General features: G+C 38.8%; 1 protein-coding gene and 1 pseudogene across 7 annotated transcripts in view; one reads left to right on the forward strand and one right to left on the reverse strand.

Moving 5' to 3' along the window:
- Positions 1 to 2,002: 2,002 nt before the first annotated feature.
- The window catches only part of IMMT (inner membrane protein, mitochondrial), a 46,871-nt gene continuing 22,681 nt past the window's right edge, over positions 2,003 to 26,192 (forward strand). For 2 of the 7 annotated variants that reach the window (XM_012644226.1, XM_012644227.1), the window contains exons 1-6: positions 2,003 to 2,308; positions 16,409 to 16,482; positions 17,296 to 17,485; positions 22,614 to 22,725; positions 24,946 to 25,083; positions 25,452 to 25,547. In XM_012644226.1, the coding sequence (XP_012499680.1) occupies positions 2,264 to 2,308; positions 16,409 to 16,482; positions 17,296 to 17,485; positions 22,614 to 22,725; positions 24,946 to 25,083; positions 25,452 to 25,547 (655 nt within the window). In that variant the 5' untranslated portion in view covers positions 2,003 to 2,263. Of the gene's footprint in view, positions 2,309 to 12,090; positions 12,121 to 16,408; positions 16,483 to 17,295; positions 17,486 to 22,613; positions 22,726 to 24,945; positions 25,084 to 25,451; positions 25,548 to 26,192 lie in introns of those variants that run through there. The other 5 variants (XM_012644228.1, XM_012644229.1, XM_012644232.1 and 2 more) reach the window with 5 other exon arrangements.
- On the reverse strand, positions 2,560 to 15,708 carry LOC105810246 (annotated as a pseudogene).

Below are 26,192 nucleotides of genomic sequence, written 5' to 3' on the forward strand. Positions count from 1 at the left end.
TTTTTTTTTTTTTTTTTGAGACAGAATCTCACTCTGTTACCTGTAGGGACCGTCCCTGGGCAAAAATTGGCTTAAGCCCAGAGTCAGCAAAACTGGGTGTGCTCTCCTTGGCGCCAGAGGTCAATAGGCCTGGCCCGGCCTGTTGATCAAACAGAACTATTCCTCATGACAGATAGCTTTATGACAGATAACCAAGCGCCTGAGGTCTTGCAAACAAGCCAAGGTATCTCATTGAGATAAAGAAGTTAAGATGCAAACGTCTGCTTCCCTTAAGCAATCCTCTGGAAGGAATGAAAATGTATTTTCCTCAGGGCGCCCAAGGTAGTCACGTGCCAGGAAGTAGCTGCCGGACAGAGAAAAGTACAAGAATAAAGCGACTGGTGGAATCCCCACTTCAGTCTTGTATGTCTTGTGTGTGTCTGTGTGTTTCTTTCTGTGTCCATCCCCCGTTCTGCAATCCGGGCTGCGACAGTTGCCTGTGCCGTGTCAGCCTCGTTCACAGTAACCTCAAACTCCTGGGCTCAAGGGATCCTCCTGCCTCAGCCTCCCAGGTAGCTGGGACTACAGGCATGTGCCACCATGCCCGGCTAATTTTTTCTATTTTTAGTAGAGACGGGGGTCTCGCTCTTGCTCAGGCTGATCTCGAACTCCTGAGCTGAAACGATCAGCCCGCCTCGGCCTCCCAGAGAGCTAGGATTACAGGCGTTAGCCACCACGCCCAGCCACACTGCACCTTTTGAACCGGGGAGTGATGTGATTTAAATTTCTGAGTTACTTTAGGAGAGTCCTGATAATATTTTAAAGTAAAAATACTCATAACTTATATGTAGAGGGTGAGGATTAAAGACTTCGTTAAATAAGGGGTTAGAAAACTATAGAAACCAATTTTGAGGTTTCAGGTTTTTTTTTTTTTTTTTTGGGACAGGGTCTCCTTCTGTCACCCAGGCTACAGTGCAGTGGCATCATCACAGCTCACTGCAACCTCAAACTCTTGGGCTCAAGTGATCCTCCTGACTCGGCCTCCCAGAGTGCTAGGATTAGAGGCGTGATCACTACATTCTAGCCTGGGCAACAGAATGAGACACTGTCTCAAAAAAAGAAGAGAGAGAAAAGATGAGCGACTGATGCTCTGGAGGATAAGTGATAGAGAAATGAAATAGAATATAATGCATTACAATAGTGCCCCGAAAACCACAGGACACACACAAACATAAGTAATTATTTGATTTTTAGATAATTTTCAAATCCGTCTCTCCATTTTACAAATGGGAGTAGTAGTGGTGCGGTTTCCTCTACAGAGAATACCATATTGTAACAAATTATCTAGTTAAGACTTGAAAATACTCGGCAAACTCAATAGAAGATATACAAGTTATTTTCTATGATATTGTGATCAAATGCTAATAGTATTAGTATTAATACTACACTGGAATATACACGGAGTATTAATACCACGTCCAATATTTAACGTGTTTTATTTTGATTATGGACTAAGTAGAATACTTTAAACAGTGCTTCTGCATTTACTTCCTTATCTTCCAACTCATCCCACAGATAGCGGCCAAAATTATCTTTCAAAAATAAAAACTTGGCGAAGAAAGCAGTGGTTTAATCTGGAAAGAGTAGAAGCTGTGGAGCCCAAAGAATCTGGGTTCCTATCCCGGCTCTGCCACTTGACAGGTTTCGCACATCGGTCCCTCCAGTGCTCTTCCCGTCTAGTCTCCAGCAATCAGGATGACTCACTGAAGAAGGGCTGTCCCATGAAACAAACGCGCTGAGACAACTCCATTGTTTACGTAACTTTGGCCAAATCGATTCCTTCCTACGAAATATCCAGCTCACAGAGACGGTTAAAATGCTTTCTCACTTTAATTCTTCCAAGAGTTACAGTTATCCATTTTTTGCGTTGCGAAGACCGAACTTCAGACGCCCGATTCCGTTCACCTAGTAACCTCCACTTAGGGCAGCAAACCTGTAGCCGGAGCGCGACCCGGAAGGAGAATCCGCCCTTCCCACCTCCTTCTCAAAAGAATCATATGGAGTTTGCGTTTCCGCAGCCAGGACAGCGCCCTAACGCAGGAGCCGCCGAGTTGGGGCGAAAGAAGGGGTTGCGCGTGCGCAGTGGCGATGGCTGCCCTTCCGGTGCGCCCCGCGCGGAGAGGCGGCACAGACGTAGGCACGCACACACGCACGCACGCTTTCTTTTACTCGCGCCGCCGCAGCAGCTCCCGCTTACTCCAGCGGCGCCGTTCACTTTATCGAGATGCTGCGGGCCTGTCAGTTATCCAGCGTGACCGCCGCCGCGCAGGTGAGTGCGGACGCTCCCCGAGACAGCGCGTGAGGAAGCTGACTTGGGACAGTAAATGGGAAACGGGGGAGGCTTTGCCGCTACCTAGGCCCCAGGACAAAGGCGTGTCTCGGGGCCACCTTTATCGCAAGAGGCCCGGGCCGGCCTGTGTGGCAGCTCGCCCTACTGGGGTGACTTGAGGGTTTCTGGTGAAGCAGGGTAGGGTGTGGAGAGGTAGCTGGGAGGCGCGGCTTCTCCTACCGGTCACCCAATCAGTACCGCGCTGCCCCACTCAAGGACCAATCCTGGCTGCTGGCGTCTAAGTCGCCGGTTGGGCGCGCGATAGGTTTCCAGTGGTGAAGGTCGAGAGGGGGAGAACTACAGTTCCCAGCAGGACCTGCGTAGCCGTGGCTTGTTGCATCTTTAATAAGGAGGTGCCTGGACTACTAGAGAGAGTCCTCGTTTTAGGGGTCAAGGCTGTAATTATTCGGGAAGGACTGCCCTTCTTTTCATAGCCGAGAACATGTCTGGACTATTCTTAGGCTAAGCAGAAGCGAAAGATTGTCGTTTATGAAGCTCAAACTCCTGTTCCTTAAGCAAAGACAGGAGTCATGACCTTGGGGCTCATTTCTGAGATTAGGTTGGGGATCTGTGTCTTTAGGCACTAGGACAACTTTGGCTGACATTCAAGGAGCCTTGGCACCCCAGTTACAATTGTGAAAATAACTTTCTAAAATTGAAAATAAAAACCCTATTTCCATTACTCACGATTTTCAGAAAATTGATATTCTGGCAAAATGTATACTACACAACAGTGTGATTTAAGCAGTAATTGAACAAAATTCCTAGGCATAGTGACTTTCAGATCATAAAAGTCAAGCTTTGTTTTTTCAAGTTTGGTTCACTTCTTATTTGTTTCTAGGATAGGAGAAACAGCCACTTTCATAGGAAGGTGAGACCTGTATTAGTTTTCTGTTGCTACTTAACAAAAACCACAAATTTAGCAGCTTAAAACAACACCTCTTGATTATCTTACAGTTTCTGTAGGATAGAAGTCTGAGCATGAGTGATCTGGATTCTCTGCTCAGGGTCACACAGGCTACAGTCAAAGTATTGGTCATGCTGTGGCTCTCATTTAGAGATCAGGGTCCTCTTCCAGGCTCATGCAGTTCGTTGGCAGAATTCAGTCCTTGCAGCTATAGGATTGAAGTCCCTGTTTTCTTGCTATTAATAGCTCTTGCTAGTTAATGCTCTCAGCTTCTAGAGGCTGCCTGCAGTTCTTTGTTACAAAGCACCCAGAGGCCATTCATAACATGGATGGTTCTTTTTTTGCAGGCTACTTGTGGCTTATCTCTCTGACTTTATAATCTCCCTTCCCTGTCTTTGCCCTCTAGACCCATATTTAAAAGACTTATATGATTAGGTTAGGCTCATCTGGATGACCTGCTTTTCAATTAGTTCAGAGTCAACTTTTTGGGATCCCAATTAGGAAATAAGAAGAAAACTAATTAAAACTTTGTATTAAAATAAGAACTCTTTTCTAGCCCTCAACCAAGATGTCTAAACTTCCTGAAATTTCTAACTTGTAAAATTCATTAGTTTATTCCCACTATCTCCTCAGTCATTCTACAGCATTTGATGTTATTGCTTTGTGAAAGTGTCTGTACTTTTGGCTTCTCCCATGTAATACCTTGGATCCCATCTTACCCTTCAACTCTCTCCTCATTTTCCTTTACTAAGTCTGCTTCTTGTATCTCTAAATACACCCCTTCCCATCTCTTTATATAGTCTCTAATTTGGCATTACATCAACTGTAAGAACTTTAATCCCTAAGCAGATGACTCTCTTGACTCTCCAGCCTCCTCTTTTTAGCTTTGTACTCAAATTTCTGAAGTCTGTTTTATTTTTTAGAGACAGAGTTTCACTCTGTGGCCCAGGCTGGATTGCAGTGGCATGTCCTAGGTCACTGCAGCCTTGAACTCATGGGCTCAGGTGATCCTCTTGCCTCCTCCTGCAGAATAGTGTGCACAACCGTGCTTGGCTAATTTTTTTATTTTTTGTAGAAATGGGGTCTTGCTATGTTGCCCAGGCTGGTCTTGAGCTCCTGACCTCAAGCGATCCTCCCTCTTTGGCCTCCCAAAGTGCTGAGATTACAGGAGTGAGCCACCATGCCCAGCCTGAAAGTCTTGTTTGATTTTGTCACCTTATCCAGAATTTTCCACTTGTCAATATTCTTTCCACTTCATCACACTCCATCTTCTTAAATGTCTTCTTGCTTTTACCATTTCTCTCCTAGAGTCTTTGCATAGTGGTTAGTAAAGGCTTTTTAAAAAGCTAACATACAATGTCATGCCTTTCAGTGGTAACCCATCACATTCAGAATAAAACCTACAGGCCCTTGATGATCTGACTCTTTCCATATTGCATTTTTCTATCTGCTTCACTCTGTTCTTCTGGTAATCTCCAGCACATGCCTCACTGCCTTTTTAGTTGGTGTTTCTTTTGCCCTAAACTTTTCTTGTATGTGTGTGTGTGTGTGTGTGTGTGTGTGTATACATATATATAAAGATTTATTATAGGATTACTCAGGAAGTTATGGAGATTGGCAAGTCCAAAATCTGCAGTGGGGCTGGCAGGCTTGAGACCCAGGAGAGCCAATGGTGCAGCTTCAGTCCTCAGGCCAGCAGCCTGGAGACCCAGGAGAGTGGATGATGCAGCTTCAATCTGAAGGCAGTCTGTTGGAGAACTCCCTCTTGCTTTTTGTATTCAGGCCCTCAACTGATTGAATGAAGCCCACCTACATTATGGAGGGCAATCTTATTTACTTACGGTTCACCAATTTAAATGTTAAACATCCTCCAAGTTGGCACATAAAATTAACCATCACAGATGGTTATCTACCTTATTCTTTATGTTCGGGCTGATCATCCTTGCATTGCCTAAAATGGGTATTCAGTAAAAATGAATTCTGTTTTCCAGAAATATGCTTTAGAATTCTGGTCCTTCCTCATTTTCCACCCCTCCCTCCTCCCAGTCCTAACTCTATCTTTCTTCTCTTAGTCGCAGTATTGCATCACCAGGCCCCACCTTTTTGAGGTGGGCACTGGGTTTAGAGGACCTGGGCTTTCAGCATAGGCCAGCCCTCTCCCAAACTTGGGATTTGGAAGTGGTTGTTTGCATATGCAGTAATCTTTTCTGCTTGTAAGTTGAAACAAGAGGAAGAAACATTATTGTTCTTGAGGATCAACCAAGGCAGCTTATTTAACCAAGACCAAGTTTAATAGCCTGACTAGTTTAGGATTGAACTTGTGTGTGGACATGAGCTATCATCTTCTAGAATTCTTTCTTTCTGTTAGGGTTATAAAACAGTATGTTACTCAGTAACAGAGATAGGTGGCCAACCACACGTGCTAGAAAGTAGTTTAGTAGATCATGCGGCATGCTGTTTGCCTCTACCCACGCTAGAATCTTCTTCATTATTGCTCATTTTCGTATCGGTAGACCAGTGGCTTTGAAACTATTTTGAAATATATCTTCCATGATAATTTAGTATACCCGAGTAAGAATATATAAAATATATTCACACATATATGCAGGAAAAGCTAAAGAAGTTCCTGCTTTTGCCAGACTGATTAGTATCTGTCATTTCTATAACTGAAGAGCAGTTTTTTCCCTAGATATATAATGTGGTTGTACTGAAAGATAATGCTGCTTCAATGCCCAACTTAACTGGATTTTTGGTGGGATTTACTTTTTAACCTTAATGTCTGATTCTTTTCTTTTCTTTTTTTTTTTTTTGAGACAGAGTCTCACTCTTTTCCCCTGGCTGGAGTGAGTGCCGTGGCGTCAGCCCAGCTCACAGCAACCTCAAACTCCTGAGCTCAAGCAATCTTTCTGCCTCAGCCTCCCGAGTAGCTGGGACTACAGGCATGTGCCACCATGCCCAGCTAATTTTTTCTATATATTTTTAGTTGTCCGATTAATTTCTTTCTATTTTTAGTAGAGACGGGGTCTCGCTCTTGCTCAGGCTGGTTTCGAACTCCTGAGCTCAAACAATCTGCCCGCCTCGGCCTCCCAGAGTGCTAGGATTACAGGTGTGAGCCACTGCGCCCAGCCTCTTTTCTTTTTCTAAGATTGATTTTTGTTGTTGTTGTTGTTCCTTACAAAGTGAAAGGATTGACTTTCCTTAGAACTTAATGCTTGATTCTAATAAAATATTTTAAGTTAACTGTAGAAAGAGTTCATTGCATACTAATTTGAATTTCAAATGCAGAACTGGCCATTAACTTCTGGGTGCCTTTTGTTTGTGTGAGAGGAATCCTTATGACAAAATGCACCAAAATGTTGTTGGTTACAGTAATCAGCAAAGTCTGTAGATGAAATCTGGAACCTCCCGTTAGGGTTCATATGAGGGGACTTTCACTACTTGTCTCCATTTCCAGGTTATGCTGGATTGTGGTTTCTTTATAGGTCTTCACTTTAGTTTGGTAGAGCTAAGGAATAGATGGTCTGTGTAAGAACATTACATGGGAATTGTATGTTTTCTCTTCCTTTTTTTGGTTTGGTTTTTGTTTTTTAAAACCTTATTTCTGCAGGTTAGAAGCAGCAATGCTAACCTTATAACATTTATTGCAAGGAGAAAATATTTTTTAATTACAAAAATTTTTTTCCACATCAGATGGGTAATAGGTCGACATTGTGAAAGGTTTAAAGGAGGCGTATCTTACACATGCGTGTGAAAACCCAGTTATCATGCTTGTGAACTACAAAGGATCACATTTCTTAAATTTGTCAAGACACATTGCTTTGAAACAGTATCATTCTTCCTCTATCATAGGTCATTATTAATAAAAAGGACTTCCAGGACAAAGAAGTAGCCCATATTTTGTGTGTTGAAGTGTAGGATATTTAGGTTATATTAATAAAGAGAGAGTATAGTTTGATGCTTAAGAAAGAGAGCTCTGGAGGCAGACCTTGTATTTGGCAATGTTTTTTTTTTTTTTACACCAAAAGCACCAGAAACAAAAGATAAATTGTACTTCATCAAAATTTAAAATTTTTGTACATCAGAGGGACATTCGAGAGTGAAAAGAATGATCTGAGAAGTCTGCTGTTAGTAAGAAATTCAAATTAAAAAATTTTTTAAAACTAGAAAACAAATGTACAAAAAAAGTGGAAAGAATGAGAGAAAATATTTTGAAATCATATCTGATAAGGGTCTAGTCTCCAGAATATGTAAAAAAAAGTCCTACAACTCAACAACAAAAAAGAAAACCCAAATAAAAAATAGGCAAAGGACTTGACGAATCATTTATCGAAAGGAGATACACAAATGGCCAAGACGCGCATGGAAAGATGCTGAACATACTTCGACTCTAAGGAAATGCAAATCAAAACCACAAGACACTCAATTCATACCCACTAAGATGGTTATAATCAAAACAATATAAAAAGTGTTGGTGAGGATTTAGAGACTTGGAACCCTCATACATTGCTGGTGGGAATGTAACATGGTTCAGCTGCCATGGAAACCAGCAGTTCCTCAATAATTTAAACATAGAATTACCATATGACCCTTTAGTCCCCCCCAAAAGAATTGAAAACAGGTGTTCAAACGAAAACTTCGAGATGAATATTTATAGCAGCACTATTCACAATAGCCAAAAAGCGAGGCAACCCAAATGTCCATCAGCTGATGACTGAATAAACAAAATATGGTATATCCATATAGTGAAATACATTCTGCTATAAAAAGAAATAAAGTACATGTTACATGCATGATACATGTTGCATGATACGTTACAATGTGAATGAACCTTGAAAACATTATATTGAGTGAAAGAGGTCGGGCACAAAAGGCCATATGTTGTATGATTCCATTTATGTGAAATATTCAAAATAGGCAAATTCATAGAGACAGAAAGCAGATTGTGATTGCCAGGGGCTGGGGAGAGGGGGAAATGGGGATGACTGCTTAATGAGTATGGAATTTTTGTTGGGGTGATGAAAATGTTCTAGAATTAGATATGAAGGTAGTTGTACAGCATTGTGGATATACCAAATACCACTGAATTGTACATTTTAAAATGGTTAAAATGGTAAATTTTATGTTAAGGGAATTTTACCACACAGAAAAAAACCTGCCACCAGGTATTTGCAGATGGCCTGAAGTACGGAGACGGATTAGACACACATACACACCGCCCCCTCCAAACTTGAAGAGGGTTCTATTGGCTCAAGATGGGATAATCAAGTTTTTAAAAAGACAATAATTGCAACTGGTTGAAATCCATCAAAAGTGTTTAAATCCATGAATTCTAAAAAGACACTGTTCTGGCTGGGCACAGTGGCTCATACCTGTAATCCTAGCACTCTAGCACTCTGGGAGGCCAAGGCGGGAGGATCATTAGAGCTCAGGAGTTCGAGAGCAGCCTAAGCAAGAATGATACCACATCTCTACTAAAAATAGAAAAATTAGCCGGGTGTGGTGGCACATGCCTGTGGTCCCAGCTACTCAGGAGGCTGAGGCAGGAGGATTGCTTGAGCCCAGGAGTCTGAGGTTGCAGTGAGCTATGATGATGCCACTGCACTTTAGCCTGGGCAACAGAGTGAGACTCTGTCTCAAAAAAAAAAAAAAAAAAAGATACTTTTCTGATAACTTATAGCTACATAGCATGCCACCCTGAGCTTGGGGTAAAATAACAGTATTTATTGCTTCATTCAATTTGGGGCATTGCCTGGGCTCAGCTGGGCAGTTCTTGTTCAGTGACCCTCAGGAAGTTGCAGTCAGATGGTGGCTGGGTGTAGAGTCATCTCTACATCTTCCTCTCATGTCTGGCAGTGAATACTACTTGCAGCTGACACCTCAGCAGGGACTGTGGCTGGACCACTCACATCTGGCATCTTTATGTGCCTGGGGTTTCCTCATAGTTTGGTGGCTAGATTCCAAGAGCAAGTATGAGGAATGAGACATGCAGCCAGGCAGAAGCTGTATCCTTTTTATCGTCTGGTGTTAGAAGTGACAGAGCATCACTTTCACTGCCCTTTGTTGGTGAATTAGTAACAAAGGCCTGCCCTTCTTTAAGGGAAGGGTAAATAGAACTGATTTTTATTGGGGGAGCGGTCAGATTTCTGGAAGAGCATGTGGTACAGGAAATATTGCTGCAGTCAATTTTTGGTAATACACTTGTCCACAGCTGATATCCCTCCCACATGCAAATATATGCACGTCCTTTTCCACGGACCTCTGAAGTCTCATGCCATTGCAGCATCAACATGAGGATAGCACTTTTGAATAGTCTACTTGAAACTCTTTAGCTAAATCCATCAGTTCATTAGGTGTAGCTGAAACTGTACCTGATTTTCTGTTTACCATATCTTTCACCACAGATTACAATTTTGATAAACTTCTGTCACTATTTAACAAGGATACCCTTTTCCTCTGGGTTCCAAAAATACATAAATATTTTTTTGCTTTCCTTTAAGCCCTCACCAACAGCCTCTGTGAAAACCTTTAGGCTTCTGCTAATAGTTCCTTCTAGCTTCCTCTCCCCTCCCCCACCAGTCCCAAAGTCATTACCGTATGTTTTATATTTCGTTGCTGCAGAACCCCATTCCAGGTACAAACTTATGTTTGGTTATCTGTGGCTATGTAACAGACCACCCTAAACTTAGCAACATAATTATTATTTTATGCTAGTAACATTTATTACATAAATTATATAAATAAAAATTATATTTACATTATATACTTATATGTATAAATAAACATTTATTATATAAATATTAATACATAAGTAAACATTTATTGCCTCTCTGTTCTAAGGATTTCTGGGCTCTGTCAAGAGGTTCTCGAGGTCTCTCACGAGACCTCAAATTTTAGAAAATACAATCTGCCACAATTAGCAAAGAAAAAAAATTGGTCTTCAGAGGATAACTGGGTGAAATATAAAAAGAAAGAATCCAGCATTTATATTGCCTTTTCTATACAAACTGTACTATTGGCTAACCAAGTTGTGGATGAGGGAAAGCATCTCTTTATAAAATTGTTAACTAATAAATGAGAAATGATAGAATTAGATACTACTTTTGCAATTTCCAAAAAAGTAATGGGTTTAGACATTGTACATCAACATGGTTATCTAACATGGCAAAAACAGAGATGTCCACAACGCTACCTACTATATTCTCCTCAAAGAAAGCAAATTGGAATCTGAGCAAGCATCTGGATCCAACTCCAGTCTGCAGGAAATACACAGGACAGTAACTTATTAAATTGTACTGTTAGCAAAATCCAGTCTATGGAAAATTCTATATGTCAATAAACCCAGCTTCTTCAACATGTAACCCAGGGAAAACTTAGAAGACATCCCTTTTTTTTTTTTTTTTCCAAATAGGTGAGACAAAACTATGGTATCTAGGAATTCGTACTTGGGTGATAAAATGATAAAAAACTTACATTTTTTGACTACTAAAGCTCTACTTAGGATACTAAATACTACTTGGAATATGAAGATAGGCTAATGAATGTGATACTTGAATTTTTAAAAATCAGGAACCACTATTTGAGATAAAAACTATTAATTTGAGTCATGACAAAGTCATTGATTTCTATTTCTTTTTCATATAGATGTATGAAACTTTTTATTGCTACCACTTTTTGGACATAAAAGAATTTTTTCCCATATTTTATTCTCTTTGGAATCAGGGTACATTTTACAATTGATTGTGTGCCATTTGATTGAAAGCATTTTTTCTTTTTTAGGTGTACATAAAAATTTTTTTGTTTTAGTATTTGATGAAATAAGATAGCTTAAAAATTAATCCCAGCTTAAAAAAATTAAAAGAATATTGAATATCCAGAAAATTTTGAAAAACAATAGTGCTAGAAGAGAAGATTAGTCCCATCCGATTAAAACCTGTTAATATTTCTAAGATGCAATACTTCTTTTTTATTTCTTGTTTTTCTTTTGTTTATTTTTTTTAAGGTGCAGTACTTAAAACAGTGTGGTATTTGTGTATTCATAACTAGATCAGTGGAACAAAGTAAAAAGTCTAAGTTCATATAAGAATTTAGTATATTTTAAAAGTGGTCTGGTAGTGAGTTATCAGAACTTACTAATAACTTTAGCATCACTAAAGTTGGTATACAACCCCCCCATAGCTAAATTTGACTGGCTAAAGACAAAAAACAAAATTAAAGGTGGCATTTCAAATTGTTGGATAGTCTGTGATTTAGGGACAGCTGAATAGATGTTTGAAAGAAAATAAAGTTGAATCCATGCTTCATACTTTGTGCTAGTTTCAAAAATTTAAAAATAAAAAAAGCCATGAAAATCCTTTCATGAAGAAACCATGGAAGGATTATTTTATAATCTAAGGGTGGCTTTCTAAGAATATGAGAAAACTCAGAAGGCATAAAAGATTGAATTTTTACTAGACAAAAATAATTTTCTGCATGGCGTAAGCTACCATAAGCAAAGATAAATAGAAGATCACAAACTGCACAAGAACTTGCAGTTAACAGACATATAGCTAATTTATCATCATATATAAAGAGCACTTGGATAAAGAAATATGAAAAGATCAATATAATTTTAAAAATTGGCAAACAATATGCTCTGACAGTTCACAGAAAAGGAAATAATAGATCATAAATATATGAAAAGATGCACAATCATAATAAAGTCTTTTTGTTTTGTTTTTTTTAGAGACAGGGTCTCTCTCTGTTGCCCAGGCTGGAGTGTAGTGGCCTGGTGATAGCTCACTGCAGCCTCCAACTCCTAGGCTCAAGCGATCCTCCTCCTCAGCCTCCCAAGTAGCTGGGACTACAGGTGCGCACCTCCATGCTGGCTAATTATTTAAAAAATTTTTATGTAGAGATGGGGGTCTCACTGTGTTGCCTAGGCTGGTCTCACGTAAGTGATCCTCCCACCTTGGCCTCTCAAACTGCTGGAATTACAGGCATGAGCCACCATGCTGGCCAGGAATTGTAATTAAACTGAAACACCATATTTTCACCCCTTAGATTGTCAATGATTTTAAAAAGCCAACTTGATTCAGTATGTTGGAGAAGATGTGGGAAAACACATACTCTTATATTACTAGAGTGGAATTTGGCTAATTTAGTAGTATTTCTCAACAAAGCAAATTTTACTTCTGAGAATATTTTTAAGAATTGACCCCAAATTATGTATGTTTAGTGTTGCTCAGACAGTATTGTTTCTTATAAAAAAAATTTAAAGAAAACCTCAGTGTCTGTCAGGAGGCGACTGGTTAACAATATGTTAAGTAGCAGCCATGTAATGGAACACCTAATTGCTATAAAATCGCTGGGAAGCTTTTCGTGTATTGATATACAACAATCTAAAATATATATTCTTTTTTTTTTTTTTTAAAGAGGTGGGTCTCACTCTGTTGCCCAGGCTGGAGTGCAGTGGCACAATCATAGCTCACTGTAACCTTGAACTCCTGGGCTCAAGCAATCCTGCTGCCTCAGCCTCTGAGTAGTTGGGACAACAGGCACATGCCACCATGCCTAGCTAATTTTTAAAATTTTTTGTAGAGGCAAGGTCTTGCTGTGTTGCCCAGGCTGGTCTCACTCCCAAAGTGTTGGGATTATAGGAGTGAGCCACCGCACTTGGCCTAAAATATATATTCTCGAGTGAACTTTAGTAGAGAACTGGGTGTATATTATGGTATCATTTGTTTAAAGGTGGGGAAGGTCAGGAAAATAGGTACATGTGGGTAAATACGTATCAGCTATCTCTGGATGATAAACAAGAAACCGATAGCATCCAGTTGCCTGTGGAGAACTGGTAGCTGGGGAAAGAAGTATGAGGGAGATTTCACTTTTGAATTTTGATTTAAAACTTTAGATTTTAAATTTGTTTAATACTAGGGACTATTAACTTAGAGTCAAAATACATTCTGTGAAAGGGAGGATAGAGGGCCAAGATAAAAGAAAGTAGAAGATGGATAAAGAAACACGTTTAAAAATATTGGCTTGAATTAGGGTGTACTCAAACTCTGGTGTTGAATTGTCTCTGTATTAACCTGGAGCCAGTTATCCATTATTTTGCTTGCTGCTTGATATTCCAGTTAGCTAATTATCCACTGTTATCAGTGCCATAACTGTTGACCTGAATACCTGTTTATACATAGACCAGTCAAAAATGCAACCTTAAATAAAACACAACTTCAATGGTCTCGTAATATTTTCTCCCTAAGTCACAAAAATGGAGTTGTTGACATATAAAAATAGTTTACAGTTTCATGCTACCTGCTTCACAGAATAGAAGGAAAACACCCTTTCTGTTAAAAGCAATTAAGAAATGTTGAGAATTCTACACTTTAGGTAATAATTGAAATACTTTTTAATGCCAATTTTATCTACTTTACATGTTTTAAAACATCTGGTTGAGAGAAAAAAATACCTGGTTTATTTGTTTTTCAAAATGTTTTAATACATTAGTTAAATGTTTATCTCTAGGCTTTGGCAAATGGAATGTAAATTGCAACTGTATTTCTATAGTAGTTTCATATGTTCTGTGATCGTGTGATATATTTTCTTGAAACTAAAGGTATTTTAAAAAGGAAGTTTATGTTATTCTGATATTCCTTAGATACAATTTAATTAAAGAACTTAGAGAAAGCATTGTTTGCCCTTGACTTGTTGCAGTTTGATTTTCTACTTGGTATAAAAAACAATTTTATTTATGGATAAGTTTGAAATTTTAAATTGATAGGTATGAATGGTTTTAAGTTCATTAAAACCTTCCCCAAATGGTATTTAGATTTATTTGCTTAATTTAAGGGATCCACATATTATTAAGAAATATTTAGCTCTGGGAGGCCGAGGCGGGTGGATTGTTTGAGCTCAGGAGTTCGAAACCAGCCTGAGCAAGAGCGAGACCCCGTCTCTACTAAAAATAGAAAGAAATTAATTGGACAACTAAAAATATATAGAAAAAATTAGCCGGGCATGGTGGCGCATGCCTGTAGTCCCAGCTACTCGGGAGGCTGAGGCAGGAGGATCACTTGAGCCCCGGAGTTTGAGGTTGCTGTGAGCTAGGCTGACGCCACGGCACTCACTCTAGCCTGGGCGAAAGAGTGAGACTCTGTCTCAAAAAAAAAAGAAATATTTAGGTTTGTGTGTTTTACTTTGATTACAACCAATTACAAAGCATAGCCCTGATCATTTGCTTTTGTATAAGGATACACTAGTTATGTGGAGAATAGGTATATTTGAGCATTTACATTAGTTAAAATATTTTTCTCAAAACTGTTGACTTTTAGTCTAACAGTACAATAGTATAAACCAAGAATGAACTTCTAGATGACTGCCTCTAGTTTATTGGCTACATAGTTAGTTTAGAGATGGGCAACGTGGTTTTCTGGATAAATTAAGCTGAGATGAGATCTCTCCCTTTAGTATGTATCCTATAATACCGCGTTTTTAGCTGGAGTCTGGGTGATGTCTTTCTTTCTTTTCTTTCTTTCCTTTCTTTTTCTCTCTCTCTTTTTTCTTTTCTTTTTTTTACTGTTATTTGCATTTATTTTATGTTGCATCTGTTCTGGTGCCATAAGTTTTTATTTCTTCGGTTTCTTCTGGATTATCTTTCTTCTGTGCAACCTCCTCTTCTGGTTTCAAAACAATTTGTTTCTTTTCAGTGAGGATCATCTCAATGTGGCAGGGGGAGCTCGTGTATGGGTTCTTCCAACCATGAGCTCTGTAAGTTTGCATCTTGGACACTTTGTTCAACCTGGATATGCTCAATAACCAGAGAATCTACGTCTAAACCCTTAAGTTCAGCATTATTCTCTGCATTTTTAAGCATGTGCAGCAAAAATTAACTCTTTTTGGGCCACCAACCCTGTGTCCAGCCCCACTGTTTGGCCTGAAGAATTACCATTGTAATTTTGGAACAGTACACATTGTTTTTTTAAAGTGACATCTTTCAAATACTTGGTGGCTTTTTGTTATATGCATACCCTTGATGGCCTGGGCAGTTTTACTAGTGTTCTTAAAATGAACATAAAGATTTGAACCTCTTGACTTGCGTGATTTTGTGGTGTTTTCTGGGTCAAGTGAATAGAGAACTATTTTCACAGATCACCTCAGGCCACTTAGGGGAAGGGGTTTCTTTTTTTTAAGACAGGGTCTTGCTCTGTTGCCTGGACTAGAGTATAGTGGCATTATCGTAGCTCACTGCAACTTCAAACTCATGTGCTCAAGCAATTCTCCTGCTTCAGCCTCACAAGTAGCTGGGACCACAGACATATGCCACCATGCCTAGCTAATTTTTCTATTTTTTGTAGAGTCGAAGTCGCTATTGCCCAGGGTGGTCTTGAGCTCCTGGCCTCAGGTGAATCCTTCCAGCTCGGCCTCCCAAAGTGCTAGGATTACAGGCGTGAGCCATGGCACTCAGCCCTGTGGGTGATTTTTCAGATGTCTGAATTAAATTTACAAAGTAAAAATAGATATTTTATACTATTTCGGGGGTTTTGGCCAATTAAGAAAGCATATGGCAAATTCTAATTGTATTCAAGAAATAATTAGCAAACATAACACTTAAACGTGCTAGTTATAGTCTGATAATTTTTTTAAATATTAAAAGTAATTATAGGCCGGGCGCGGTGGCTCCCGCCTGTAATCCTAGCACTCTGGGAGGCCAAGGCGGGTGGATTGTTTGAGCTCAGGAGTTCGAGGCCAGCCTGAGCAAGAGCGAGACCCCGTCTCTACTAAAATTGGAAAGAAATTAATCGGACAACTAAAAATATATAGAAAAAATTAGCCGGGCATGGTGGCGCATGCCTGTAGTCCCAGCTACTCGGGAGGCCGAGGCAGGAGGATCGCTTGAGCTCAGGAGTTTGAGGTTGCTGTGATCTAGGTTGATGCCACGGCACTCACTCTAGCCTGGGCAGGAGAGTGTCTTGCCCACTTTTGAGACAGTGTCTCACTCTTTTAACTGTTTGATGATAAATTGATTTCTGAATATGAAATAATTTTTTGTTTAATGAAGACATTTGTAAAAAAAAGTATTATTTCTATATTGCCAACCTTAATAGCTCCCCAGATTCCTTTAACTATATTGGTTGTGATGTTTTCTTCTTTTTTAGAATTGTCTCTGTGGGAAGTTTGTCCTCCGTCCGTTGCGACCATGCCGTAGATACTCTACTTCAGGCAGTTCTGGGTATGTAGGATGTCTCCATATAACCAGGGCTTTCAATTGCTTCTCGGTCTTCTGGCTAAGATCAAGTGTAGTATCTGTTCTTACCAATTTAATAACCAGGCCTTTCACTGTGTGCTGCTTAGGAGGGTGTTTTCCTTAAATAGGGGAATAGCTGCCTAACACCTCTTTTTAGTATATGACCCTAAAGCTTTGCTGTATTATTGTTGGGGTACTTTCTGGAGTGTTGTTTATTTGTAGGTAAACTATGTTGATGATGCATCTTTTGGTAATTGGGTGATGCACAAGGCAGACCCTCCCTACTGTGTGCTGTCTTCCATGCTGTGGGAAATAGATTTATTTCCAGAGCTCAGCATGTTGTAACTTAAACAAGTATTTGTTTGTTCTATTTAATATTTTATTATCTTTTAAAAAGAATTTATTATGTTTACAGAAATGTTTAATCAAGGGAGGGGAGCCTTGAAAGTTAGTGATAATTGTTTTTCTTTTAATGGTTCAAAGGAAATCTCACGATTGTGAACATCTTGAGATTTAAGTGTTAAAGGGTAGATTGCTCCATTCTTTCTATCCTAGATATTTTGTTTATAAAAATGTTTAGTTTTCATAATTAAATGTTATTATTTTCTATTGTAAACATGTTAGAAACAAATCATGGAAAAGTGATGTGCTACTGTTCTGGTAAACTTGGCTGCTATGATCTTAGTTAGTGGTAGAGAAGTAGAGGTTAGAGGTCTTTGAGACTCTTACATTGGTATAGGAAAGTAGGTATTGGAGAGCCAAGCAATAGAAATGTGTTTCCTGTTTTCTTTCACTTAGGTTGACTACTGGCAAAATTGCTGGAGCTGGCCTTTTGTTTGTTGGTGGAGGTATTGGTGGCACTATCCTATATGCCAAATGGGATTCCCATTTCCGGGAAAGTGTAGAGAAAACCATACCTTACTCAGACAAACTCTTCGAAGTGGTTCTTGGTTCTGCACCTTATAATGTTCCATTGCCAAAGAAGCCGGTAAGAGTTTTAAACAATGTTGCAATTTATCCAATGGAGTATTTTAAAAGCAGGTTGTTTTCATCTCAAAATACAGTTGTCTTTGGTATCCGTGAGGGATTAGTTCCAAGACCTCCTGCAATTACCAAAATCCCATGGATACTCAAATCCCAGATACAAAATGGTGTGGTATTTGCATATAGCCTATGCACATCTTCCCATATACTTGAAATCATCTCTAGATTACTTATAATACCTAATACAATGTAAATGCTATGTAAATAGTTATACTGTATTATTTAGGGAATAATGACAAGAAAAATCTGTACATGTTCAGTACAGATGCAATTTTTTTAAAAAATATTTTTGATCTGCAGTTGGTCAAATCCATAGATGTGGAACCCATGGATATGGAGAAGCAACTATATTTTGTATGTATAATTCAATGCAACTTACCAGCTGTGTGTTTGTTAGTTCTCTTTAAACTGAACTAATAGTAATGAGTAGAGATGGATTTTTATCTTTTTGGAGTTCCGTAAGTATTCTCAGTTAGTACATACCACATAGAAAGTAATTGTGCAAGGGTAAATGGAGGGGACAGTTTAGGTGGAGGTAACTGTGGCTGCTCTGTGGACTGAGGGGGATCTTTATATCAGCCCACACTGGTGTAGCTATCAAGGTCTTTCTTAGAACACTATGAACATAAATGTGGAATGGTCATGACCCAGAACCAACATGTTATGGTTAGTAATGGCACCTTTTAGACCATAAAACAGTCACAGAATTTTCAGCTACATGCTGATTGCTTGATAGGGATATCTTATATTTCTGAAACTTCGTGCATATTCTTCAGACTTTCACTCTTTATTCCCCCCCCCCAATTTTTTTAAACTCTCATCTTAAGAATTTCTTCAAACACAGCTTCTTGTAAACAAAATCTGTTAAAAGAGCATGGATTTTTGGCTGTTTGTTACTGGACTTTTTTTTATGCTATGAGGCTGGACATGGCTGATCAGTTCTTTTTTAGAAAATGGGTGGATTTCTGTTCTTTAGGATCTAGCATGGTCTAGAGACCAATCGTATAACAAAGTTAATATTTGGAAAAGCAAGCGACCTCTGACTGCCTCGCCATACTCCACCCCAACCATGCTGTTTCAGAGTGTTCTTGGCTAGTCTTGTACATCATTTATTCTTCCATATGAGCTTTCCTACACTGGCTGAGGGAGACAGTTTTGCAGCTTCAGTAATCAAGGAGCAGAATCCTATGGATTTCCCCGTGGATTTATTCTAAAATCTTGGTTCTATTTTAGACTTCATGACCCAGGAGAATTAGCTGGAAGCAGTTCTAGGAGCATGGAGTCAGGCTGAAAAATTCAGGACAGTGTTCTTTTCTCATTTGACATGACTTCAGATGTCATTCTTTGTAGATGAATCCTTTCTTTCTCTAGATAGCCTTGGTCTCTCTTCACTCCACCTTAGTTACCTTGCAGGACATTTCTGCTTAATAACTCAGCATGTTCGTACTGTACCACCTCCAAATTACATTCTTCCTGATTTGCTTTTTTTGTATTAAAGATTGTACCAAGCTGTAAGGTAGCTAGGTTAGAATTCTTAGATACTTCTTTATAGTTGCCCATATTTTGTTAGCTCTCCTATCTTGTTTAATTTTCTTACGTTATCACTATTCCTACCCCTTTTCTGACCTTTATCACTTCATATCCAAATTATCTTCTGAAAACTAGGCCCGTTGCTCTCCCCACACACATAGTCTTTTCCATCTTCCTGCCAGTCTCCGCCCCCAAGATCGCTCCCTCTAACGAAATCTAGGTCACCCTCATATCAATACCAGAGAATCTTCTAAAATAAGTGCAATTGCTCAAATGTTTATAGCAGCACAGTTCACAATTCCAAAGATGTGGAAACAACCCAAGTGCCCATCAATACATGAGTGGATTAATAAAATGTGCTATATGTATACCGTGGAGTTCTATTAAGCCACAAAAAACAATGGTGATCTAGCACCTCTTGTATTATCCTGGACAGGGCTGGAGCCCATTCTACTAAGTGAAGTATCACAAGAATGGAAAAACAAGCACCACGTGTACTCACCATCAAATTGGTGTTAACTGATCAACACTTAAGTGCACATATAGTAGTAACATTCATCGAGTGTCAGGCAGATGGGAATGGGGAATGTGCACTGTGTGGGGGATGGACACGCTTGAAGCTCTGACTTGGATGGGGCAAAGGGAATATGTGTAACCGAAATATTTGTACCCCGTAATACGCTGAAATAAAAAAAATTTAAAGAAAATAAAAATAAAATGAGTGCAATTCGGTTTTCATATTTTCATGACATCCCTTATCAGGAACTTTCAAACATTTCCTATTGTTTAAAAGACAGAAGACTGCAGAATGTAAGAACTCAAGAGAACTTAAGGATTGTCTCACATTCTGAATAAGGAAAATGAAGCCAGGAGTAGTTAAATGTCAGCCTAGGAACTAGCCATTGGGTTTCTTTATTTCTGTAATTTGTAGTCTTAGCTTGTTCTTAGGTTGACATTCTGTACCCTTGGTAGTCTGGCACTTTGTTTGCCTTTCTAGCCTTATGTCCTGCATATAAATCCTTAGGTCTGTGCCATTTGACCTTGTAAATATGTCTTGTGCTTTCCGTTCATTCATTTATTCAACAGATGTTATTCAAGTGAATATTATGTTCCAGGCATTGTTCCAAGGACCTTGATCAAAGCAGAGAACTCAACAAAGATCCCTTCTATTTGCACAACTTTTTTCATGGTGGTCTTCTACCCAGAATGACTTCCTTTCCTTTGCCCTCTAATGTTCTCTTCAAGGCCTACGTCCTTCACTGCACAGACCTATAGTGAATTTTCTCACCTCTGAATTACAATAGCAGTTGGTGTTTTTATTTTTTACCATTTATTCGGCATTCTCTACTGTCGTGCATTGTTACCATCTTGTCGCTTTCAAAAGCTAGGCATTTTATGGTAACCTCTTTAGTTCCAACATGATTAGTTATACATAGTTAGTAAATATTTTCTTAATATGCGTAAAATCTTTTTGATGGACATGGAATAAGAACCTGCCTAAATAGATATAAATATTAGTTCCTGGATAGAACTTAATGTCATAAAATTGTCATTTCTCTCAAATATGTTTTTGTCTCAGATTTCTCTTAAACATGTATATATTTGAGAGAAATGATGTTTTCATGATATATGTGTACACACACACAAATCTGTAAGAATTCTAATGGATTTTTCTAGAGGGTAAGAAACCAGACAATATGATTTTAAAGTTCACATGGAAGAATTAATGATGTGTAAGACTAGTCAAGAACATTTTGCAGAAGGGGTGGAGAGGGCTCAGAGGACGCTTGCTTTTCCAGATATTGATTTTGTTATAATGCTACTTTAATAAAATAAGGTTTTGAAACAGGAAAAGAAATTAGAGGAACAGAACAACCAAATTTGGAAACAGATCACACACACACACACACACACGTTTATTGTGAGACTGTGAGTTTCTAGAACCTTATGTGAAAGTAATCTGTTAACATCTGTTAAAAATATACAACCTCTTTGACCCAGTAATTCCTCTTTTGGGAAACTATCCCACAGATATTACACTGTGGTACTTTTCTGTTATATGGACAGAGATGTTCATTGCTATGTTGTTTGTAGAGACAAAACAAAACAAAAAAACCCCTCAATGTCTGTAAATAGAGGAATTGACCAAATTATGGGTTATCCTTACATGAGGATATCATACAACTAAAGAGAATTTCTTGACCTGAAATAGAATGTCCATGATATATTGTTAAATGAAAAAAAAAATAGGCAAGTTACATGGTAATTTGTATAATATAACACTATTTTAGTTTGTTTGAGGAAGTGAAAAACGGTATATGTTTATATAGTCGGGCTTATGCTTAGGAGTAGAAGGTTAGATTTCACGCTATTAGCAGTGGCTACCTGAGAGAGCTAGATGGGAAAGGAGCAGTGAAGAGACAAGTTAAAACCACCGATCTATCTTGGTATTTGCTTATTACTTGTTTTTCTTATTGATTGGTTGATTGATTGAGACAGGGTCTTGCTCTGTTGCCCAGGCTGGAGTGCAGTGGTGTGATCACAGCTTGATGCAACCTTGAACTCCTGGCCTCAAATGATCCTCCTAACTTAGCCTTCTGAGTAGCTAGGCGCCCACCACCACCATGCCTGGCTAATTTTAATTGTTTTTTTGTAGAAACAGAGTCTTGCTATGTTGCCCAGGCTGGTCTTGAACTCTTGGGCTCATGCAATCCTCCCACCTGAGCCTCCCACAGTGCTGGGACTATAGGTGTGTGCCACTGCACCAGGCTAACATGTTTTTTATAACTTAAAAATAATAACATTTGAATACAAAGAAAGTGGATATATTTCTAGCTTCTGGTAGTGACAAAGTTCAGAACCATTTCTGTTATGTTTAAGTAGCCATCTTAGGGATATCTGAGTCCCACTGCCAAACTCTGGCAGAAAGTGGGACAACATTAGAAATAAAAATATTTCTATTACTCAGTAGTTTTCTCTGGCATATCATCTGGCAGTCCTCTTAAGTGAATAGGGCCTTAAACTTAAGGCAGACAATAATTGGGAAAGAGAAAAGTGGTCATTACTTATAAATTGGTCCATGTATCTTAGTGTGTAATTGCATCAATCCTGGAAATCAAAGAAACAAAAAACTGATTTTTATTTTTACTCAGAGCCTCTCAAAATCATTTGCTTCTGAGTGTATACAGAAGACACCATAATTTTATCTAGAAAGGAAATGATAAAGCCTTCTTAGTATTGTGTATATAAAAGGAATGGTGTTTAATAGGAAGGTCATCCATCATGGACTTTATTAGTCACCCTAAGAGAAGCTTTTATTACTTATTATAAAAATATGAGCTAGTCATTTGGAATGAAATTTTTGCATTTTTCTAATAATGATGGGTTCTCTTACTTTGGTTAATAAAATACATATGTAAAGTGTTGATAGTTTTACGTTAAAAGCCTGAAAGACTTGACTTTTAAAATATTGCAGATTACTGTATGTTACTTTTTAAAAAAATAGTATTATATCTGAAATGTAAATGTTTTTTGTTTCCAAGATTCAGTCTGCTCCACTAAAAATCTCTAGTGTATCAGAAGTAATGAAAGAATCTAAACAACCTGCCTCACAACTCCAAAAACAAAAGGGAGATACTCCAGCTTCGTCAACAGGTACTTATATTTAGAATCATCCTTTTAAAATTATAGGTAAATTAATTTTTCCAGTGTATTTGTACCCACAGTCAAGAGGAAGGCTCTTCCCCATTAAAGACTCTTATGGCCTCCAGCTCTTATCCTGGGGGAAGGAGCATTCTCACCTGCCATTTTGGCTTTCATTTGAGGGGTTGAATGGGATGGGCAATTGGACTTTATTGTGAACAGCTGTTGAGTGAGGGTAGCAGCAAGAAGTGTCTTGACTGCAACAGACTTTATTTTTCCCTTCTACACTTTATTTTTCTCTGACTTCTAGCCTTTTCCCTTCTTTGGATCTTAAATTTATTCTCTTTTCTCTTTTTTCTACCACTTCACTGATTCTTTCTCCTGTCTTAGTATTGAAAGAGTCTTGCTCTGGTCACTGTAGATACTTTTGCCTTCAGAATTTATCAGTCATCCCACCTTAATTTACAACACTTGCCCAACTCTAACCTGTTCAGTATATATTTGAACTTCTTATGGTTCTCTTTTGTTACTTCTGTCCTTGATTAAATCTCCTGACTTACTTTCTTTCAGCAGATATTCACTGAGTGTCTATTATGTGCTGGGTGTTCTTGTAGGCACTAGGGATATGGCAGTGAATAACATAGTTTAAAAAAAAAATCTCAGCTAATACTCCTTGGTGTGATGAGGTGAGGGAGATCATAAAAATAAACAGTAAAATATATGGGATGTCAGACAGTGTGGGAAGGAATATTGCAGTTTTAAAAGGAGTGGGTAAAGAAAGCCTCACCTGGAAGGGATCATCTGAGCAAAGACCAGAAAGAGAGAGAGAGAAAGTCATGTAACAGGCTGGGGGGCAGAAGCATCCCAGGCAGTTGGGTTAGCTAGTGCAAAGGCTCAGCATATTTAAGTAAGGGCCACATGAGGCTGGAGTGAATTGAGTGACGGGAGAACAGGAGCAAATGCAGTCAGAGAGGGAGCAGAAAGCCTATCATAGCAGTCCTTGGAAGCCATTGTAAGGATTTTGTTGTGTATTCTGAGTGGGACAGGAAGAGGATCCTGAGCCAGGGGAGTGATATCTGACTTTTATTTTAATACAATCGTCTGGCTGTTGTGAATAGGTAATGGACCAAGGGCAGAAGCAGGGAGACCAGTTAATGGGTTTTGTGATAATCCAGCTATGTCTCTTATGTGGGACCTTCAGTTCATTTAAAATTTTTTGTATCTATTTTGTTACTCCCCCCCCGCATTGCATCTCTAGAATTATTTATTTTTCTCTTCTGTTAACACTTTTATTTATAATTTATAAGCTGTTGGTTTTCTAACCTTCCTTTCTTTAAAAATATATAATTTTTTTTTAATTAAGTTCTATTCTTCACTAACTTATGGTCTTCACTGTGAACTTTCTTTGTGTTTAAAACTGTAACCTTGGGCCGGGCGCGGTGGCTCACGCCTGTAATCCTAGCACTCTGGGAGGCTGAGGCGGGTGGATCGCTCAAGGTCAGGAGTTCTAGACCAGCCTGAGCAAGAGTGAGACCCCGTCTCTACCAAAAAATAGAAAGAAATTATCTGGACAACTAAAAATATATATATATAGAAAAAATTAGCCGGGCATGGTGGCACATGCCTGTAGTCCCAGCTACTCGGGAGGCAGAGGCAGAAGGATCGCTTGAGCCCAGGAGTTTGAGGTTGCTGTGAGCTAGGCTGACGCCATGGCACTCACTCTATCCAGGGCAACAAAGCGAGACTCTGTCTCAAAAAAAAAACAAAACACTGTGACCTTGTTCCTGCTCACACCTCTCCTTTCATTTCTACCTCTCTTGAAAGCAATTAAAAAATATTCTTAGGTTAATTGCTTTCTTTTGTCTATCTTTATTATAGGCTCTTTTTTTCCTTTGTTACTCTTTTTCTGTGTTACGTAAATCTGAGGTCCACTTCTTGTATGTTAAGATTTAATACTGTTACTAGAAGTCTTGCCTGAGCATAATGGTGGTTAAAATGCAGATCGATGCAGACAAGACTTTCTCTTGTTCTTTCCCAACCACTGTCCATTTTGTGTGAGTTTGTACGTGTGGTGGACTGTGCCCTTGTTTGAGTGTTGTTCAAATGTGACAGTACATGTTTTTGTGCCTTTAAGGAGTCAGATGTGAAGTGGGTTGTAGTAGTAGTAGATTCCCGTGTGTTTCTCTGTTAACCCAGGAAAGTATAAATACCCTGAATGACATATATTTATAGCACCAACAGAGGCAGCTCAAATTATTTCTGCAGCAGATGATACACCATCAATCCCAGCCCCTGCTGTTCAGCATGAAGAAGCTATAAAAACTGATCACCGTGAAACTGGTGAAGGAAAACCTACGCCTGCACTTTCAGGTAGTTTACTTCTATTTGTTCTTTTGTGCATGATGTGCTCATCAAAACTATTTAAGGCCTAGGCAACACCTAGACACTATTTAAGTATACATTTATACTGGGTTTAAGTCTTTAGGCTTGCTTAGGAAATTTTTAAAATTTAAAAGTTTGAATAACATCTTTGAAAACAAGGAAGTTAAGAGCTGATTCCTGATGCCTATTTCTTCATTTTGGAATCATTAAGAGTGGTGATGTGGTTTTAGAATCCTTACCAGAAGAATTCCCTGCATTGATGTAACTGGCAAGTACAAATGATGTTTTTATGTCCCTGTTAGCTGTTAAAATTCTATGCTGAAATTTGATTTCCTCTTATTTACTTTTGCTGCAAGAGGAAGCATCCTCATCTTCTGTAAGGGAGCGACCACCTGAAGAAGTTGCAGCTCGCCTTGCACAACAGGAAAAACAAGAACAAGTTAAACTTGAGTGTATGTAAATGAAACAGCTTCTTAAGGACTTTGGGTCATTTCTCAATTGCTCTCTTCTTAAACCATCAGCACGAGTTTGTCTTCTATCAGCTAGTTGTAGTTTCTTTTGTTATTTTAGTGGCATTGCTCTATTCACCACCTTCATTTTATTGTGTTCTTTCCATCTAAACTTCTTTTACACAGGGTCAAGAGCTCTCTTTAGTATTAGTTTGTTAAGTATGAAATGTCCAATTTCTTTAAGTATTGTCTGACAGTTGATATCGCTGACATTTCACTTTGACATTTCTTGTTTTATTTTTTTGTGAAGGTACATCCTCTGGGTTTGAAACACATGTTTTGGCTTGTGATTATCTTTCAAATTTTTTTAGACCAATTTTTGTGAAACCACAGATAAGTTAAAAATTCCTGTTATTTTTGAATATGAGCTCTGTCGTGGAACCAGTGTAGCGCAGACACCTCAAAATATCAAATAAGCGTTTGAGCAGGATGTGGCTAATGAACACACAGTATGTCGATGACTTGAGAAGTTCCGTTCTGGTGGTTTTAATCTTGAAAATGAGCCACATGGGCAACCTGAGACCAAGGTGGATAATGATGAGCTGAAAGCTGTAGTGGAAGTGAATCCATCTTAACCTATGCGTGAAT

The sequence above is a fragment of the Propithecus coquereli genome, unplaced genomic scaffold, assembly GCF_000956105.1.
Source record: "Propithecus coquereli isolate 6110/MARCELLA unplaced genomic scaffold, Pcoq_1.0 Scaffold208, whole genome shotgun sequence".
In the NCBI taxonomy this organism is placed as follows: domain Eukaryota; kingdom Metazoa; phylum Chordata; class Mammalia; order Primates; family Indriidae; genus Propithecus; species Propithecus coquereli.